Below are 21,398 nucleotides of genomic sequence, written 5' to 3'. Positions count from 1 at the left end.
GAAGAAATGACCTCTGAAGGCTACTGCATCCCTCCACCTCCCCCGAGCAACTGCCCCCAAACACTACAGCTCTGGTTCATCCCAAGGGCCACCAAGACTGAGCCTGCACTGCTGCACCCACTGGTCCCAGCCACCCGCACATGCTGCCGAGGTGGTGCCATCAGCCCAGTGCAGCTCCTGCTGCTGCCTTTTTGCTCCCCAGGGGTAGTGCTGGGGGAGAACCTCCAGGGAAAAGTTAAGGTCTTGCTACTGCTAACTCACAAAATACGTATTCCAGAGCAGGACTGGTCTGTAGTGCATTACTGAAGAGTGCTGGTTTAGGACATGCTGATCCACGCACGCACAAAAACCGAGCAGAAATAATGCAGCTCAGTAGCAAATAAAACATCAGTTCTGTTTCTCACCATTATTAACACCTAAAAAATAAAAGCTCTTTTCCTATCTATAAGTTTGTCCAAGTGTCTCTTTGAAGTCCTCTATCATTGCTTATCTGCTTGGATTTAACTTACACTGCTTCACCAGAGCACTTACGGATCACAGTTCTTCCAGTTTAGGTTTCCAGTCTGAGGGAAAGAATTACACCCTGTTCATTTATGAAACAGTGCATAATTATTCTGCATCTTACTGAGGGCTTCATTCACAGTTTAATTCCCTCATTACTATTCCCTGAGCACACTAAATCCTGTTAGCACTTGCATATGTGCATGCACCAAAACAGGGAAGCTGTATACTTGTATCACCTTTTTGTTTCAGCTAATTTTCCTTTCTTGCTTTCAGCTGATCTACCAAGTTGTCCTGTTCTCAAGTACTATGAACTTGCAAATATTGTATAGGAACGAAATTAACACTGTAGTTTAACTACAGTAAACTTTTTGCCACTACTACATTAAGTTAAACAAGATGCTGACAGACCAGAGAGAGTCCAAAGGAGTACCATGAAGACGCTAAAAGGGCTGGAGAACCCAGCCTATGAGGAAAGACTGAAGGAGTGAGGCCTTTTCTCCCTGGAGAAGGCTCCAGGACATCTCATGACAGTATTCTAGTAACTAATGGACAGTTACAGAGAGGACTGAGGCTCTCTCTTCACAAGGAGACACATGGAGAGAACAAGGGGCAACAGGTACAAGTTGCATCCAGCAACATCTCGATACAAGACATTTTTTACAGTGAGAACAGTCATTCACTGAACAGCCTCCCCAAGGACATGGTGTAATTCCCATCACTGGAGGTTTTCAAGATGTGACTGGACAGGGTACTGGATAATCTCATCTAGGCTCCCTTTCCCAGAAAAGGGTTAGGCCAGAAGATCTTTCGAGGCTCCTTCCAACCTGGGCTGCTGTACGATTCAATAATTCTGAGCCTAAGAACAGCTCATTCTCATTCCTGTAGCAGAAAACCCATCTCCTTTGTTTTCTGTCAGTTTTATTGCAGCAGGATTATTTCAGCTTTCAGCATTATCTGAAAATTAGTTTCCCAACACCAGCCTCTACAGAAGATACAATAGTTCTGATTAGTTTCCCATATCTTTATCACTCACGGTTTGATATAACTATTAGAAGAAGCCATTATAAATATCTATTCCTGCAGGGCTTATACCTGCTTTTTCTTCCCCAGTCCTTCAGAAGTTTCCTATTTTACCGAAGTCTACTTGTTAGTTTATAGTATAAAGATTTCAATCTTGTCAAATTTCAGTTGAAAGCTACAAGTTACGGATGTACAGATCTACTGTAAAAAAGGTATCTTAAAAATAAAAATCCACTAGCTTAAACAAATCATGTTGCTGATATGTCAAGTGAATTCCATTCACCATTTCTCAGCTCAAAAATAAAATTCTCATCCCTCACCAGCAAGACCTGAAGCAATCACCATATCCCGTTATGTGCAATATGGTTAGTGAATTGTTCAAACACCAACAGATGAAAGAGCAAGCAAAGCTCCTTCCACCACAAGAGATATTATTAATTATTAAGTCACTGTTCAAGGCTCCAGCACCTCACCAGAGATTGCAATATCCCTGGCCTGCCCCCACATGCACAAAGTATGCTGCCAAGTTCTGAGTGATCTTCAAGAGTGATGGACAGAAAAAAACGTTCCTCAGCTTTAAGTCTGAAAACACTGACTGCCCCTACTTTAAGTTCTGTATATGAAGAAGTGGATACTAAGGACCTAGGACTAGTGCAATTAAGCCATTTAAATTCACCTTTCAATAGCAAGATTCCAGGCTTGGTGTACCCCCTTTGACACAAACTACAGGAATAATAATTCAAGTTTACAGCCTTGTTAACATATATGGATACTTCATAACAAGTCAAAATATTCCATCCTCCCAACAAAGATCTCTTGCATCTCCCCATCATTTACACTCAAAAAAAATGGATTATAGATGAAAATACATAAAGATCAGAAACATCAAGATCAGCTACACATATCTGACATAAATAGCATATTTCAATAATGATCTGCATACAGTTAAAAGGTCTCACATGGCATTTCTTCAGTCCCCAGAAAACAGATGAATTATCTGCAACTTACAGATGGAAAAGAAATTTACTTTTCTTAAAGGAATTATCAGCCACTGATAGCAAGACTCAAGAGCCAAACTTACACTGCAAAATAGCTCAAAATTTTTCTAATAAGGTCATATATTCCTCAGCAAGGACAGTATTACATACCTTGTGCAAGCATGTTAAACTCCAAGAACAGTGCTATGTGATAAAGCTCCATAGCTTCTTCAGCCCTAGTCATGTTTAGTTTTCCTGCTACAAGAGCCTGAACTTCACTTAAACTGCCCACTGAAGGGCTGGAGTGCAAAACTGAGAGGTCCACCACATCCGTATACATACAGTTCAAAATGACCTTAGCATACTTTTTTGGTATGATAGATTCATCCAATATAATTCTAGTTGGAGTTCGTAGAGTTCGATCTGTGATTTCTTCACCAGTTCGTATCCTCCTCTGCAGCAAGTGACGAAAAAACGGAGACCGTGACGAAATAATAGCTTTGTGAGCTCTGAGCTCTTCATCTAGACAGTTCTGACTTCCACCAAAAGTTTCAACCAAGTCAGAGTTGGATGAAAAGCTAAGAACCACATCGTAGTAGCACATGTAATCAAACAGTGTGCGCATGTCGACATCTAAGGAATTTGGCGTTCCAAATTCTTCACTAAGCTGTACGAGGATATCAACATTCTGGAATCTTGAATCTTCCATTCCAAACTCGCCCGTATAAAGGTAGTGTAACAAAGCAGAAAACATAGGCATATCTATGCCAGCTGTGTTAATATCCATTATTATTTCCGCCCCATACTCTGGTGAGGAAGAAAGCAGTGTCTTAAAAAATGGACATCTTGCCGCCAATATCGCACGATGCACAGGAAAACAAGTTTCTTGAAATATTAAGTCTACATCGGTACAGTATTTGTACTGATAAAGTTCAGCCATGTCTTTTTGTAGCGTCCTGGCTTCTGGTCTTGCCAAATTAGCTTGTAGATAAAGTTCCTTTAAGGCTGACGTTCCTTCGTATTCTTCTACTAATGCATTAACGTCTCTGACATCCCAGCCCGAGAGGAGTTCGCGCATCTGCTTCGCGTGATCAGCAGATCGGCTGGATTTCCGACGCTTAATGAATTTCTTTTTGAGGGTGGCAAGGCCAGAGGTTTTCTTTTTCTTGTCTTGAGGTTTCTCATGGCCATGATCAAGGCTGTACAGCTTCGATTCACAGCCATAGCCTTGATGAGAGTAGGATGATGTCCCTGAAAGTAAAAGGGAAAATTGAACACATTTATTCTTTAAATTTAAAAGGAAGGTCCGTAACACCTAAAGAGATCATCAATGTCCTGCAAGTTAACATAGTTTTTCCTCCTTCTCAGATCACATAATTCAACAAGTTGGGAACCCGACTGAAGCCTTTTCTAACCATTAAGAACAAACTTTTTTTTTAATGTACACTATTTTAAGAACCAAGGAGTGCCAGCTGATGTAGTTCTGTGCACATGGCATACTTATCTACACACAAAGAGAACACTGTGGTCATAGTGTTACAAGTGTCATTATATTAACTATAGGAAATGAAAAAACAGCCTTTTCAAAAACTTATATGATCTCAGTGACATAGCAGTACCCTCCCCTCCATTGAAACTGTTCTTCAAATTCTGTTCTTCTACCATTAAGTGTCATTTCAACAACAAAAAAGCATACCTGGCATCAGACAGTTAGCATAGTCACAAGAAAAAAAAAATTAAAAAACACAGTAACAAAACATTCAAGGAAATTTAGGACAATTAATTAATTTTCAATGCAAATTCAACAAGAAAGTAAAAATCCCATCATATAATAATCAAGTAATGCCAAAATTCAAGCACATAAAATGAGCTCCTTTGCACAGAACTATAGACATGAATTTGTGCATACACCCCAATTAAAAAATATGGAGAATGTAAGTTTTACTATATTAAAGATGTTCTTTGAACAGAGTGTTATACTATTAAAGTATATCTATAATTATTTTCTCCTAAAAAAATAATTTATAGGGAAGTTATGTACCAAACACACCATGAAATGAAAATGGATTCTCCTCAACGTTGTCTGTGTTACATACCTGACCTGTTCCACTAAATGAACCTTTGCTGATTGTCAGTTTGAACCTGGCTGCATATACAGTAACACTGGGAGCAATTTAGTAAGAAAAAGAGGAATTAGAACCTGCATTTTTAGAAATAATGGAAAACTGAAGAACTGTTTCAATAAAAAAATAGTTTAAAAGGTTAAACAGAAGCATGACTCTCACATTAAAGGGTTATTTCCTAATTTAACTTTATTTACAGAATTTTCACTCTAAGCTGGATGGTAAACAATTTCAGACAGAAAAAAAAAAAGAAGTGCAGAAACCGAACTACTACTTCCAGACAAAAGAAACTATAATAAGATATTCACAAATGGTATACAGATTAGTAAAAATTGCAGATTCATGCAAAATAGTATTTTTCCATTTTCTGTTGGGCATAGTTAACATGTTTCCATTAGAATGCTTCTGTAGCTTCACTATTTGTTGCCTTTTTTTGATCTTTTAAGTCCAAAGTGCATCCATCCACCTGAGTTTTTGGGGCCTTTTATAACTTGTTCCATCATTTCTCTCTCACAGTTCCATTTGTTTCAGGTTGATTTGATGTGATGCTATTTTGCTATGCTATTTTGACAGTGATATTATGGGCCATTTGTCAAAACACAGTGCTTTTAGTTACCATGTTATTTCAGGTAAGTACTTCTTAAGCTTTGAAAGACAGAGGAGCAATTCAAACTTGTACTTGAGAGCACGGCAACTGTAGCAATCTAAGATGTCTGTAAATTGTCTTATTTAAGCCTCAATAATTCTAAGTAATCTTATATCCTGGGTTTTATGCCAAGCGAATTAAAACTCCCTCAAATCATGCAACACAATGGTTTTACGATTCATCTATGAGTGAAAACTTTGGAAAGAAACTTTGCTTTCTTTGAGGAAAGACCTCCATAACCATTTTATCCATGCTACATTAAACTTTGTTTGAGCAGGTAACATGCTATTAATCATACTGAAATTTGAATACATTAAAAAATATAAATTTAAATCAAGAGAACCGCAGTAACTCAAGACAACTTCAACAAAGAGGTTGTGCTGATTGTCCTGCAAAATCCACTATAAAAATTCCTTCCACATGCTGTACTAGATATATGTGTGTGTATATATATAAAAGTAGATATTTGGTCTCCTGCTGATAGAGACAAACCTAGAATTTCTGCTCCATTTAAAGAGCATCAATTACATTTCACAATAAAAGTATAATGATGCTTTGGTCACCCTATAATGATAGATTCTGCTCCAAGAGAGCATGCCAGCTCATTTCTGTCTGAGTTATTTTGGATTCTAATGGCAAACTTGAGTACGTGGAATATTCTCTTACATTCTGTTAAAGTAAAACTAGGACACCACAAATCTCAGTTTCATTCCTTCCTAAAGGCTGCCATGAGGCGAGGTATTACTTGCACGTGAATCATCACGAGATACTAAAACACCATTTAAACCTCTGTGTACCCTGAGCTACTTATAAGATTTAACTTCAGAAGTACTGCAAACAGTACTATTAGCCCTCACAAACAAATAAGACACTGCTGTAAAAATGCCACCACACAACTGCTTTTTGACAGAGGCAGGAGCAGAGATGCACCAGTACAACTATCTGGGTTCACAACAGCTGGTACCCTCCTATCACTCAAAGACAGACTTTTGAAGAGCCGCTTTTTGACCTGTCTGTGTTCCTTCATAAGGCAGCAGCATTAGAACTAGGAAAGAGAAATTTATTCCCACTTCTATACTAAAAGGCACCACTGTATTAAATGCTGTTACAAAGCAAAAGCTACTTATGCCCCTAGACATATCTAGCTTTGAACAGATAAACATTTACAAGAAACAGATGACTGCCAAGAGAAACTACTTGGGCACTTGACAATGAATAATGGGATCTGCCTAGTCCTCTGCATGCCTACACATTTTAAAATCTAATTATAGATATCTATTTAAAAATAAACATCTTGAACAGATGTACCACCCTAGAACATGGTGCAAAATCCTCCTCCTGAGTGTTGTAGACAAAACACCAAAGAGATGACTGGTTTAGCCTTCAGTAAAACACAAGTTTTTCTTTATTACTTCTACTGATTATCTCCTCTTCATAAACTGTAAGCAAATTCAGCATAAAGTCAACTAACAATTGGCACTCATCCTGTGAAACTACTGTGCTTTGCCAGATCAGTTCTCAGCTTTTAACATTCATTCTACATTTAAAAGTAACATGGTACAACTTCAATAATAAGGCAGCACATCTAAAACAAATCCATAGGCCTGAATCCAGTTTCCAGGAGTAAGGCAACTAATGCCTATTCTGCAGCTATTATAACTCTAGTCCCCGTAATTCCAGTTCTACTTTGGGGCAATAAATAGATCTAATGCCTTCTATATTAAAAAAAAAATATGTAAAAGTTGATTTAACCTTAAAACATCATTATTCTGAGAAGTGATGAAAACCTCAGCTATCAATCGTAGGATACATCTACTTTCTACTGAGACAACTGCACAAACCAATCATCCAAACAAGAATCAAGATGAGAACGAGTCAAACTCCACAAAGTAGCAATAAGAGATGTATGCCTGTGATATAGACAGCACATTCACTAGCACACCATAATCAGATTTCAGCAAGAATTTTAATGAGAACACCCACTTGCCTCAAATGAGACAGCCACTCGCTTTTAGACCTTCCTCAAAAAAGTCCCAACCACAATTTTCAATATGTAAAGGGGATCAATAAATTTATTGGGACATACTACATTGGGACATAATGGGTTTCTATTTTGAATTTAATAATGAAGAGCACCAACAAAACCTTCCACATACCAAGTAGAAAGTTTCTGTGGAATTTAATTAAGCCTTTGGAACACTCTCCTCTTCAAATCTGCTCAAAAGGTGTTTCAGCATGCAGATCTGCCTCTTTTCAGATCTGTGTTTCTTCATCCAATATAGAGGCAGATAAAAACCACCAAGACACAAAAACATTTTGGCTGTGATTTTTAGAAAGTTGTATATACAACTGCAGCAAACCTTTTACTACTGTTAGTTATGATGCCCTGAAAATACATAAAACCAGAAGGGGGACTCTACAGCATGTATATTCAAGGTGTTAGTACTAAAAGTTCTTGCTTGACATGCTACAACAGCACACAGAATTTTTAGCCCACAGCACAGTTCTTCACATGTAACAGTTGGTGGGCTGTCCTCTACTCAGATCTTCAAAAATTAGGAGTGTCACAAAAGCCGAGACAAAAGAGAAAAATTACAAAGCAAGTCAATTTTTCCTCTGCTAAGGATATCACTGTGCTTTCAGTGGTGATTAAAAAGAGAAGTAACACTGAATATCAGTAACTACTTATTCAGTTTTGCAAGCCAAGGCACAAAGGAGAAAAGTGTTTATAAAGTATTTATGTTATTTACTGCTAAGATCATTCTTCAGGCTGTCAGGGCTGGGTTTTTTTAAGCAAGACTTATCTTCTCAAAAACTGCCTTCTTTTAGATTCATCACGTAACTATTTATTATTTAAAGTCTGACAGTACTTAGATGTACACTGAGGTCTTTTTGCAATAGACTGAAAGCACATAAGGGTAATACATGCCCCAGTTGTGACTGGATAAGAAAACAGTTTCTTAAGGGCACTTCAACTCACATTTCCAGTTAAGCAAGGTCCTTGCTTGTAAATAATACTATTAGGACAAAAAGTACCACGAATACCCATTTACAGGAACAGGAAAAGGACAAGAGAAAAAGTTGTCTTCAAGACTGCTTGTTATTTTAACAGGCTTATTATCAGAGATATCCTTTCTAGCAACAAGGAACTAATTCACTCACATTAGACACAAGCCAATCCTACAACAAATACTGATGATCTATAGTTTCATATGCTCTAACAGTTTCACAAAAAATCTGAGGAAAAAGAGTAGAAAATGGTAGATGGCATTACAGATAGCAACTGCTCTTGAACTGCGAAAACTAGTATGCATGGTTTAATTAACAAAAAACCTCCATTTTATTTTATTCCAATAACCTGGCATCCATTTACTAGCAAATAGCAGATCAACTCACTGTAGACATAGGCCAAACAGATACAGGGCAGTACCAAATTTTATGCACGATTGAGCTTCAATGGATTCAAACTGGTGACCTAGAAAATAAAAGGTCTGCATTGCCAATCAAATCCAGTGCACACACAATCCAGCGAGTCATTTATGTAAGTGACAAGATAACTGAAGAGAGTTACCTATGAATGTCTGTTGTGCCTGTGAATTTCCCCCTACCCTTGGGGAACACGAGTGAGGGTAGTTTGATGCATTAGCACCCATTTTCTTCAGTCACTCAGGCATTACGCCTGCTGGCTCTTCAATGTATGATCCCATAATCCTTTATCAATCTTCAATCCCAGGTCCAGCATTCTGTTCCTCCATTTCTGAAGAAGAAAAACACAAATAAATAACTTTTTTCAGTAGGTATTATGTGATTTAGATAAAATAAACTCAACCTCCAGCACACAGTATTTTCATAAATTAAAACCTCAAACATTTCCAAGATAGCTTTTGATTTGAAGGATTAAACCAAGATCAAAAATACATTTTTTTTTCTTCTAAAATAACTGGTAGTTTTCCAAATCATTCACAAATCAATATGATACACTGGAACAAAGAACAGGATGGCTATCAAACTTTTAGCTAGGAAATTTTCAAGTAAGAGTTGGTCTAGACTAGATATGCTAGATATGCTCCTTTAACTATTCCAAGACAGACCTTTTGTACAAGCTGATATGCTTACACGCTGTTATAAAAATCCCAAATTTCATTATACTGAGAAAGCAGAATAAGCCAATACTGTTGGAGGTTATACCATCATCACTGCTTTCAGCTGCACTTAGATTTCACACTGTTTATGTAGTTCTCATTCAGTCCTACTTTTCAAGTTTAGACTAGTACCTAGAAGTAGGTTTATAACAGTAAAAATAAGGTGTTTAAGCATTCATTTACTGTTTTTATCAGGCATTTGAAAACATTTTAGGAAGTTGATTCTGAGGAAATTTGAACAAGGATTCACTGCTAAACATACACAAGTACATCCTAGTTTATTCCTATATTAGCAGTGTTATAAAATATTAATACCGCAAAAGGAGAGTTACCACAAAGAACTGCCGACTGTCAACTGAAAACACGTGCCCCCATCCAAAAACACAAACATGCAGATAAAAGTGATACAAATGTAAAGTCTATATTAAGCTTTTTTTTAGACTCCATTCAATATTGTGAACACTGGAAGCACAAGAAACGTGCATGATTTCCAACTATCTGATGCCTGAGAACAAGGTTCCTAAAGTCAGGCCTTTTAGCATTTGTCGTCTATGACATCAGATATTTTCAAAAAGGAACCACAACACCTCACACTAGACATGAGGTACAGGCAGAAGGGCTGCTCTGGAGAGCACCCAGCCCAGGCCAGCCCCTCACAGCAGCAGCCTGCTGAGCACCAGCTGAGTTCTGCCAAGGCAGGAGACACAACACAGCAACTTTCCTGGTGGTCACATGCAGGGACAGGAGTTGGACTTGATGATCCCTGTGGGTCCCTTCCAACTGAGGACATTCTATGATTCTATGGTCTGACACAAGCCAATTCGAGCCAATCCACAGGCCTTCAAATGCAGCAAACGGGAGCCCACACACCTGCCCTCCCTAGCTCAGTGGCAATGTCTCCTCAACCATATATAACCTGATGTTTTCTTGAACTTCTCTATGCAGATTCAGCTTCCCACATATCAGGAAACAGAAAAATAAAATACCTTCCTACGCAAATAGTGAGCCTGCTCAGGATGAAGTCAGGACCAGAGCGCATGCAAAATGGGCAACACGACACCAGCCAACACCAGTAAATCTCCTCAGCAAATACAAGCTGTTGGACCAGTTCGGTCTTAGCCAATGCATGTACACATTTTCTTCCTTGTGCAGAAATAAGCTAGCTACTCTAAGATAACAAAATCCATATGGATGCAGATGTCTTTAAGAAAAAACACAAATAATTCCGTTAAAACAGTGACACTCCACGTGATTTGTGTACCCACACAGAATATGTTGCTTAAATGTGCAATCCCTTTCCAGATGGTATTAGTTACATTCAGTACAAACTTCCTGGAGGTAAGAGTCACCTTTCAGTTTGAATGCTAACTCCCTCACAAATAAAGGCCAGAATCCTGAGCAGATATCCCAACAACTTCCCTTTTCTCAGCCAAAATTGGACTTGCTTCATTAGGACAGAGTCCTGGAATACTGCCATGGCCAATCCACTTTCCTCTTCTGTGTTCAGCTGTGCTGTGATAACTTGCCTATGAGATGTCTACTAACACTTTTCAGTTCTTCCTGACACAGGAAAGAGCCCCAGAGCCAAGTTTTTTTTGGTTTTGTTTGTTTGTTTGCCTTCTTTTGTTTTGGTTTTGTTTGTTGTTATTTTTGTCCGTTTTCTTCCCTAGCAGGTACTAAATATACGCAACTAAGTCTCAGGTTTGAAGTTAATACTTTCCACCTCCTTCCACTTAGCAACAAGCATGCCCCAGAAGCTGGAAGGAATGTGACCAAGAAATATATGCATTAGCATTCAATGCTTGAATTTGTAAAACAAAAGGATTTAAATTAACTGAAAAAATTCTAAACACTATAAAAAGTTCCTAAAATATCTGATATGTAAAATAATTTATTCAGAGGCTTACCACAAGAACAGTTACACATTAAGCCTGAGTATCATGCAGAATGAATGCACTCAATAAATTTAAAATATGAAATTTAAGTAATAAAGGCCAGTGTAAAAACAGTTATCATATTAAAGCTGTACACACAGAAGTATCCATTTACATTTAAAATATCTATATTATGTAAATGTGTACATTTATATAAGTAAAGCCAAACATGCCAAATGCCAGTGAAGGAGGAATTCAATGCAGAGTATAGTGGTCCGTCATTTACAGATGCCAGAACCTCCTGGTCCGCCTTTCAAATTGAACCACGTGCTGCTTGGTGCTGCGTATGCTGCCTGACCTCTTGAGAGCATTCTGCATCCTGAATTTTAACACACTGTAGTTCATAAAATGTGTTGTGCCCCATGGCTCAAAACTGGTGCTAGATGCTTAACCTCATGTATCAACTGAAAGTACAACATCTGTATTTTTTTATTATGTCACTAAATTTTACAAGATAATATTGTATGACCCGTGCTGTATTTCCCAAACAATTTAAGCTGGTAGCAGTGATGAACTCTGTCCTCAAGAAGCCCTGCCTTCCTCTCTTCCTTCTCATATCCACTTCCCCTACCTTGTTTGTTCTAGCCCAAATATTTCATTAATCAGATAAACCGACGCACGTTAAAACCAACCTAGACAAAAAGTTTAATCAGTATCAGTTACCCAATTGGTTTGTTATGGCATCACACAAATACTTACAGGAGCAGAGGTAGAAAAAGAAAGAGGAACATGGAAACATGCTGCTAGAGCAAGAATTGCATCTTTTGACAGCATGATGTTCTTGAATCACTCATGGATTTAGATGCTTATTTTGTTTGCTTTGATTTACTAGTGTGCACACTTCAGCCTCTAAACTAAACTCAGACTACCTGCACAGAAGTCAGTCTTGCATACAACCTGCTGAGTCTATTGCAGATGTAAATACCTCTGTTACCACATAAAATGCCAAATCAAGAATGCTGTTTCCCATGGTGAAAGACAGCTGTAGAAGGACATGAACATAAAAATGAAAAAACAACTCCAAACCACAAACAATTAGATCTTTAGCTGCAAAAGGAAAGACAGGTTTCATCTTTCCTTGCAGAAGTTATCCTGCGCAGCAAAATCTTCCCTATTTCGGCTTAGCTGAAGAATTTTTTAAATCTAATTTTAGCCTCAGAATACAGTCATGAAATTTTTTTTGTTTTAAAAGGTACCATCAAGTGAACTTTTTCTTGCCTTTCTGTTAAGAGTTTATATGCATTCACATAAGCATTATCAAAAGGAAACTAAATCCAACACCTGCAGACCTACTGCAAGAGATCTCTCATTGAGAGCAGTGACACACACACAAATGTGCATTATGTATACATACACACACGTATACAGAATAAAAAAGTCAAACTGCCAAAGCTTGTTTAAAAAATTCTGCACTGCAGAAATAGTATATGAAGTGTGTGATTCAAAACCAGGAAGATTTAGAAGCGAAAATTACCACCCCAAATGCTACAAAAAGCACAGAAGAGATCTTCAGATTATATTGATACTCGGAGCAGAATGAAATTTAAAATAAACACAAATCTAGTTAAAATTTTCAGTACCTGAAGCAAGTTTCTCAGTTTTCTCAATACTTTTCACACTGAACCCAAAATCCTAAGAACTTAAGATGACTTGCATCTGATGTGTCTGGGCTGACAGCCAGGAATTCCTGGACAAAAAGTCTGTGTACAGAAGGGACTTTGGGTAACAGTGACACTTTGTTTACAGTCATCACTCAATACAAAGGTTTCATAACACTTTCTGTAGTTCACTGTGATCCAATTAATCTAAAGGGCAAGGTGGGAAGCGTTACAACATGTTTTACAAACAAAAACATTTTACTTTTTCCCTTCTAAAATGTTCACAGCTTTCTGTATTTCTTCTGGCATTGTTGCCACAGGATTATGAAATAGCAGAACACTAAGACCAAAGTAGGAAATAATATCAAGCACATGCACGTACTTGTACCAACATGATTTTTCAGGTTCTACATTTTACTTAATACATTTTAAATTTACTGTGAGTAAATGACAACATCAGTAACACAAGTATACCTTATTAATAGTTGCTTAGATTTTTATCTAGACCAAAACCACTACGCTATTTTGCCCCAATAGTTCCTTTCAAGTAACAAGGAAGTAGGTAGAACTGTAATGCAAGACAACATGGCAACATCCAGCAGTAAACTGGTTCATTTGAGAGGGGGAAAAAAGAAAATTAAAAAATCAACTTTTAAAAGCGATAACCCTAGTAACAGAGAGTACTTCAACTGAATTTTAGCAAGGACAAACCTATTTTCACAGAGATTACGTAGATAAATAACTACAAGAGAAAGAATTTGTGAGAAAGAATCCCTGCCATTGTCCCCAAGGTACATCCCACCAACTTTCCTGAACAAGCCGAACCTGCCTCCAGCAGAGCAGGGGTCTGCTGACTGATACAGAGCCCTGAGCCATCACAAAGCAATTCAGGAACAACCTCACATCCAGCAGAACGGTTCTACAGCTCCTATCCACTGGGGAGGCTCCAAAGCCAGTCCTGGCCATGCTGGTTGCTATGCAGGATCACTACTGGAATTATCAGCCAGCAACATCCAAAAGGACAAGCAATTAAAAATGAAAAAGTTGCTTGTGGCTGGAGTTCCAGCTTTTGTTCAGATGTGCATTTACTCTCTACCTTGTTTTCTTACTACCCTAGTGGGGGTGAGAGGTGGTTTCCAAGGAAGAGGAGCTGACAGGAACTATTACCCGTCCTGACCTTCCTCTTGTTCCACAGCCGAGGAACTCAGGGGAGGTACTGGCACACTCACAGGCTGCCGAGGTCAGCAGTCTCCAATCTCAGGAGCACACCTGCTGAAGGACTGAATGCATGTGGGACAGCGCAACTTGAAGAAATTGTGTAACTTGTAAGCAATTCTTGGCTCAAAGGAAACAACTGAAATTTTGAAGGACCAGATGATCTTACACCCTAACACACACATGAATCCATGCAAAGCTTATTCTGACTCTTTTTTTAAAATCCAGTCAAGCAATCTTTATAATAGTTAAAAATTATGCAGATGATACAATAGTAAGATGTAACCGATACAGCCTGAAAGGTTCTGGTTTGGATTAGTACTGTACAAAAATGAGGAACAGATAACGTTCTTCATTATTTGGGTTTATGAATCTGTGCTATTTCATGATTTACTGCATTAGAAAGAAAATCCAATAAGCAAAATACCAGAACTTAAGCCACATCAGCAGATACAGGCACGAGAGGGCAAGACAAAGCAGATATAACTAGATTTCGAAAGTGACTGCATTGCTTAGTGCTTTGCTGGGGATCATGTGTTCCAACTATCACAAAGAACCCTTTTTTGAAGCATGAATTTTAAAGCACTTTCTTTTTCATAAAGTAGTACGCTTCTCCATTAAGACGTTCTTTCAAAATGGAGGCAGCAAATACCTCACAGTAGTCCTAGCTTTATTTCTAGATTTGTTGAGAATCAAAAAAATGAGCTTTGTGGGGGAGAAGGAAGGAAGAAAAAACCCACAAACTTGTACCAATTAATTTTCAACACATCCTTTGAGGAATCAGAGCAAAAGTTAAAAAACTATACTCAAATAGAAATATGTACACTTCAGACAGTGAAAACATTGAGAAGCATTATGGCAGTTGAAAAGACAAAGAACATATAGGAAAAGCCCCTCTTTTCAATGCTAATAGTGTTCAAAGTAGAAATTTTTTTATTGTCAGCAAAGCAATTCAGAGTATTATATGAATGTATCACATCCTAGAAGCAATTAAGTAATGTTATCAGCGGGGGGTGACAGGTCAAATCACTAACAGCACTGCAGAGGCACGGGACATCAATGTATTTATATTCCTCTAAATACAAAAAAAGTTCCAGCACCTAAAAAATCCAAACACACAGAGCACACACAGACTAATTGAATTACAACAGTACAATCTGCACAGAATAGCAAGTACATCCCAAGCAAGTGAAGTGTTTTCATATACTGGCAAATGAATCTCAATCTCTGTACATCACTGGTCCTTCCAGCTGGCTGCAAGCGCTCGCTACTTTACCAGAAGTCTGATTGGTGATACTTACATGAAAGATTTAACTAATGTTCCTGAAGTTGAATTCAAAACACTTCTTTTAGCAAAATCAGCAAGAACCCATTTATTGCCCTCTAGGACTCTCTTGAAGTAAAGGGACAGCATGTATTCTTCAATGACTTTCTATCTTTTAGAAGTTGACTTGAAAGGAACATTATCTGATTCAGAGACAAAACATCATTAAATCCATTTACTTTGTGAGAAAACTAAGAGAAATCCTATCCACCAAATCTTTTATCAATATCACGGAACGGCATTATTAGGTATGAATGTATCCATTTACGGGGAAAATGAGGATAATATATTTGAGCCAATCTAAAATAATTGCAAGATACCCTGATATATTGTGATATATCTTGAAGAGTATAAAGTTTTTTCAAAAGGCCTCTTCTGAGCAAACAAAAACATGATTTTGTTTTTTAAGAAAGGCAAATCCTCTTTGGTATAATAAATATGTGAACACATCAGTTGGTTAAGACAAAAAGAAAAAAAAAAAAGAACATCCAAATTACATGAAAAGTACCTCTGAAAAAGGATCAGACTTTTTTTTAAAGTAGTCTGCTTTTTTTTTTTTTTCTCTCCATCAAAGTTCCGGCCAACACTCAGTTGTCTTGTCAGGCAGTGACTTAACTCAGTCATGTTTTAGCTAAATTCAGTTTCAGATACTGGCATCGAATCTGGTCTGGTAAGATCACTGTTCCTCTCTGTCTCCAGACACTGCCTGTCCTTCATTACAGCAGTATCCTCGGTCATCTGCTCCCTTCTTCCTGCATGGAAAAGGCAGAGGTGGAACAAAAGTAAGAATTCTCCACATGAAGCTGTCCCACCTTTATACAGCATATTTCATGGGCTTCATATTTAAATACCCCTTATCTGTCAACAGGACTGTTGTTTTTGTGGAGTCAGGCAGGTAGTCTTCTTGGGACATTGTTTAGTGGCAGAGTTAGGTTATGGTTGGACTCTATGATCTTGAGGGTCGCTTCCAAATAAAATGATTCTATGACTCCCTCTCTGCAGTTTTCACAATTCATACGATTTTATTCTATTTTCTTTGAGAGTGGCCCCCAAAGATCCCTGTTTCATTGAGAAAGGGAATTCCTTGCTCGAGCTGTGACCCAACCACAACACAAGATGCTGTTTTCAATTAGCAAGTCTACTAAAACAGGGAAATCTTGGCTGAAAACCCAATCATATGGAAGATCAGCCTCTGGATTTTAGCACTGCTGCCTTCTCACATCAAGTAACACCTCAATGGGGTATATCCTACAGTCTGCTTGTACTAGAGACATTTTTCCTTTCCTCCAGGCTCAATTATTTCACAGAAAGTCATTTAGTCTGAATGAGGATCTGGGAGCTTCCTGCTTCTAAATACACTGCACAGTTCCATTCCCTCCCCTCCCCATCCTCTCAGAACATGTTTCCTCTGAGAGTATATTAAGTTACTAACAAGGCAACCCTAGACACTATACTCTGTACCTACACTAAGTAAACAGAACCTATCCTCTCTTACGACTTGCTATTTTCAACTCACCCTCAATGACCATCCTTTTGATCACACAGTTTTAGTTTTCTTATTAACTTCCACACCCTTAAGAGGAGCAGTAGCAGTCTGTGGTATTGCCACTGCTGGGGTTTCCCCAACAACAGCTCCAGCATCCCAGTGGCAAAGCAGACTACAAGTCTTGGACACATGTACTGACTGGCCTTCCCATATGCTTGAACTCTGTTCATAAATCAGTTTACTGATTACCTCTATCACCTTATTTTGGCTGCAATCAACTCCTCATCCTGCCAGCCAGCCATTGTATCAGTATCAACATTATCTTGTGGTATTTCTGTTGCTTGGCACCATTACCGACTTCGTTCCTCATTACTACAGTGTTTCTGCATAATCCTCTTCCTTCCTGCAGGAGCTTCTGAGATGCTTGGTGACAGAATAACACACATATCTGCTTCCACTGAAAATCTCTGCCTGTGGCTAAAAAAAACCTACTACAAATATTGCCATATATTCAAAACAATTTTCTATACATCCTCCTCAATATACCACGTTTTTTTGTTCTGTACACCACCCTCTCTATAGATCCTTTTGTCATCACACAACAGCACATTTCACCCATGTAGCCTTTTCCCTTAGATAAAACAAAAGCGAAGTATCAGTTGCTAGCATCATATCTTACATGTTTAAGGCTAATGGATTCACCCATTTACATTAGAAAATCTGGAAGGTGGAACATGAAAAGGTGTGGTAAAGAACTCACAAGGTTCTCTAGTCCAGTCCATTTCATGAGACATATCAGGAATTTTGTTAAAGAAACATTGATTTTCCTTGTTCAAGACAGCATTAAGTCACAGCCATAAAACTGACACATTTCAGCTACAGTTTAAATAGAGTTTCTATAATAATAGTAATGAGCTACGACAAGTCTTGGATCCAACCAAAACACAGCTCCAATCTGGATTCAAAATGCATTATTTCGTGTATGCAAAATCAAGTTGGTTCAGCAACACTGTGGTTCCATGCACATCTCTTCAGCAACAGCACTCGCCTCGGCTACTACCACCATCTTCCCAAAGCTCCTCTATGGCAGCAACCAAACCAGGGTATTCTCTTCAGCAGGATTTTTTTCCTCCAGTGTAATTAGCTCCCTGCACCAGTTTACCAAATGACCCAAGGAATGTCACCAGAGGAGAAAAGAACAGCAAGAAAAGGCTGCTTGCTCCCTACAGTCAAACGCAACATCAGTTGACTAACGCTCAGTTGGCAGAGACTTCAAAAAAACAAATATTCCCAGTCCATGCACTCATTCCTACAGCAGAGCTGTCCCCTTACATGGTTTCCCAAATGTCTGCTGGAATGTAAGTCCTATCAGGGACCTGACTGGACCATGTTTGTTTTCAGTGGATGTTCTGGTGCAGCTGCAACAGCCGCTGCCCATCAATACAGCATTGTCTCTATCTTCATTCAGTCCACCACCAATTTCAATATAAACATCTTAATGTCAGGGGTAGCTATAAGACTACTCTAGTAATACACTGTTTCTCCTACATAGCTCTTAAAAATTAACAGTAGGGAAGAGTACCTTCAAATTGTCTGCAAAGCAAGGGCAGTCCTAGCAGAAACAGGTGCTTTACACAAAAGTAACTACCACTAGGATTCACCACAGCAGTGTTCAATGTACGTAGCTAGCTGAACTGCTGCTTCCTCTTTGGCCTATACTTCTTTTGCTCTGTTTGTGCAGTTTGTTCCTCCCTTCAACTAGGCCTTGGTTAACAATCCTTCAGAGAACAGCCATTACAACTAAAGAGGTCCATTGAGATTGTCACTTTATTGAAGGCTCAGAAGATTTAGAATCTGCAGTGACACTATATATGCATCTAGTTATTAGTCATATGGGGAAAAATAAAAAGCTGAGCCTATGTGAATTTTAATATATGCCACTCAATCCAACAAATTCCTCCAGTGATGGGGAGGAGGTGTGTATGCAGGGGTCCCTGCCTGTCAGCTCTTCACAGGCACATCAGGGTGACCTGACAACCCCACTGAAGTCAAACTAACCGAGAGCTGAACCTTCCCCTCACTGTTGCTCCAGCCATGGGTTTTTCTTGCTTCCCCTCACAGTACGTACAGAGACTACACAATCACAGAACAAGTAGTTTCAGATGGCTGATCCACCACTACCCTGCTGGAGGGGGTGACAGGTAACAGACAGAAAAAGGGAATTCTTGCAGGTTGGTCTGACAGTCAGCTGTTACTGGAACAGGAACCCACAGCTGTCGATATGAAGAGAGCTGACTATTGCTATTAAACTGCCTCACGGCTCACAAAACTATACCCTTGTAGTAATCCTTCTCGATCTCTCTAAACTCAGGCTCAAAAGTCCCTTTGGCCTGGCCCTGGGTGCTCCAGCAGAGCCCTCCTTGGCAGCCCCTGGTTCCGAGGCTCAGGTCTCAGCGCTGACTCTACCTTCTCCCCTTGTCTCCAAACATCCAGGGTCACTCCCTGCTCTGCTCATCGAAGCAGGCAGTAATACAAAAATCAAACTGGAAAATTCATTGTGCACGGTATTTAAACAACAATTGACTCATTCGAGAGCTTGTAAACTGGTTATGGACTGCTGCCACCCTGAGCAAGCCTGAAATTCCTGGCCAAACCCACAGGCTGTTTTTCTTTTATTTCGATATTTTAACATACAAAGACACAACTAACAGGGTGATCTTATGCCTGTTTGTATAAATCAGTTATTTGTGTATATACTAAGATTTTAAGAGTTATTTAAAAGCTTGCACATTTAAAAGATTTCTCCTTTGGTTGGGCTTTTTTATGCAGACAAGTTAAATTCATTAACTTCAGCAGAAAATTTTAAGAGCCATATTGACTTCAACAAGTAACATTTATATCATATGATGCCAAGAAATCTTTCTATGCCATACAGTTCAAAGATTTCAGCCATTTTAAAGACTGATACTTTAGTACACGCGCATGTGCACGAGAACTCATACAGTAGCAAAGTACGCAAGTATTGCAATGCTGCCCCTCACAAGCAAACTTCAAATACTTCCACAAACTACCCAAACCTTCAAAAGTTACACTAGTAACTTTAGCTTCAGTAGTTACCTGCACTAATACCTACATTTAGACTCCATGCAAGTGTAGCGAGAACTAAATGCTCACAAGCATCAAAGTATGTGCTCCCCCAAAATATAAAAAACCATTTCAAATGAAACAAAAAACATACTTTCTCAATGATAAAAGCAATCAATTGAGGAAGGAAAGGCTTAGTCAGAAAACCAGTCTAGCAGTTAGTCTACAATTAAGTTGGAGCTTTGTTTACATTTTCCCCTCGGCAAGAAAAGGAAGTTATGTCTTCCAGATTTCCTGCAACAGGCTCTCTCCGCATTTCTGAAGTGTTCATTTTTGTCCTGTAACATGAACACGCAAGTTTTACAGAACAGTCAGAGGAGCATTGCACATGTTGACATAACACGGTGTTCCTAAAAACGGATGCAGCAATCATTTATGCACTTAATTCAACAATATCTACACATACCTCATGTACAGACTTTTAAGACTGCAGTTAACGAGAGCTTGTGGGATGTTTTTTTGTTTAACTATTTGCTACAGCAAATGTGCCCTTTGAGCAGACTGATGATATGCCTTAACTCTTCTCTCTCCCTCCACAAAATTTGAAGCTTTTCAGCTGCCTCATCTGAAAAAAGATTTTTCAAAGAAATCAAAAGTTTTAGAAGTCTGTTAGATTGTACAAATTAGAGGTGATACTTCACTAAAGCAACCCATTGCTCTTAATCTCATTTTAGGCCAAATTTTGTTCATCTTTCTCTCTTATCCACAACCATCGTTGTACTTTTCATACTACAGTTTCACACTCCAAGCAAGGGTGAAGGGCAGAAAAGGAAGCCTTTGCCAGCGTGCGCTATACTTACTAAACCTCCTTTGATTCTTCCATTGTTTGAGAAGTTCATCAATATATGCAAAGAAGTCAACACTGCCACCAAAAAAGCAATCTCACATCCTTCTCTACCCAGAGATCATTCACACTCAACTCTACATTCTCCACCTGCATATTCATATTCAATGAACAAGAACAGGTTTTAGCTGGATCAGTTTTCAGATTAACTTGTTTCCTTTAAGTTAAAATGAACCTTTTATTTTTGTTAATCTCGTATATGTGGGGAAAAAAAGAAAAGGTAAATTCCATTTGCTTCCAAATTTAAAACAAGGATGAAACTCAGATTCACAAGATGTTTAAATAACTATTCTCACTACTCTTGACAATTACTAGTGTTCAATCCAATTCAGCCTTGACACAGGTAACACCCAGTCACAAGATGTGACCTTTTCTAATTTAATTCTCCAGAAAAATAAGTTGGTAGCTAAAACCAGAATGAAGGGAGAAGGAGAAAGGGAA

General features: G+C 38.6%; 1 protein-coding gene across 5 annotated transcripts in view; it reads right to left on the bottom strand.

Moving 5' to 3' along the window:
* Window positions 1–21,398, bottom strand: part of BTBD7 (BTB domain containing 7) — a 53,885-nt gene that overhangs the window by 25,011 nt on the left and 7,476 nt on the right. For 4 of the 5 annotated variants that reach the window (XM_082059517.1, XM_082059519.1, XM_082059520.1 and 1 more), the window contains exons 2-5: window positions 15,992–16,235; window positions 15,461–15,626; window positions 8,842–9,027; window positions 2,673–3,752 (exon numbers count right to left, since the gene is read on the bottom strand). In XM_082059517.1, coding sequence (XP_081915643.1) covers window positions 2,673–3,752; window positions 8,842–8,923 — 1,162 coding nt within the window. In that variant the 5' untranslated portion in view covers window positions 8,924–9,027; window positions 15,461–15,626; window positions 15,992–16,235. The remainder of the gene's footprint in view (window positions 1–2,672; window positions 3,753–8,841; window positions 9,028–15,460; window positions 15,627–15,991; window positions 16,236–21,398) is intronic. The other variant, XM_082059518.1, reaches the window with a different exon arrangement.

Source organism: Streptopelia decaocto (genome assembly GCF_964273445.1).
Source record: "Streptopelia decaocto genome assembly, chromosome: 7".
Lineage (NCBI taxonomy): Eukaryota > Metazoa > Chordata > Aves > Columbiformes > Columbidae > Streptopelia > Streptopelia decaocto.
The sequence above is the reverse complement of the archived record's forward strand: the minus strand, read 5'-3'. Positions and strand labels throughout refer to the sequence as shown.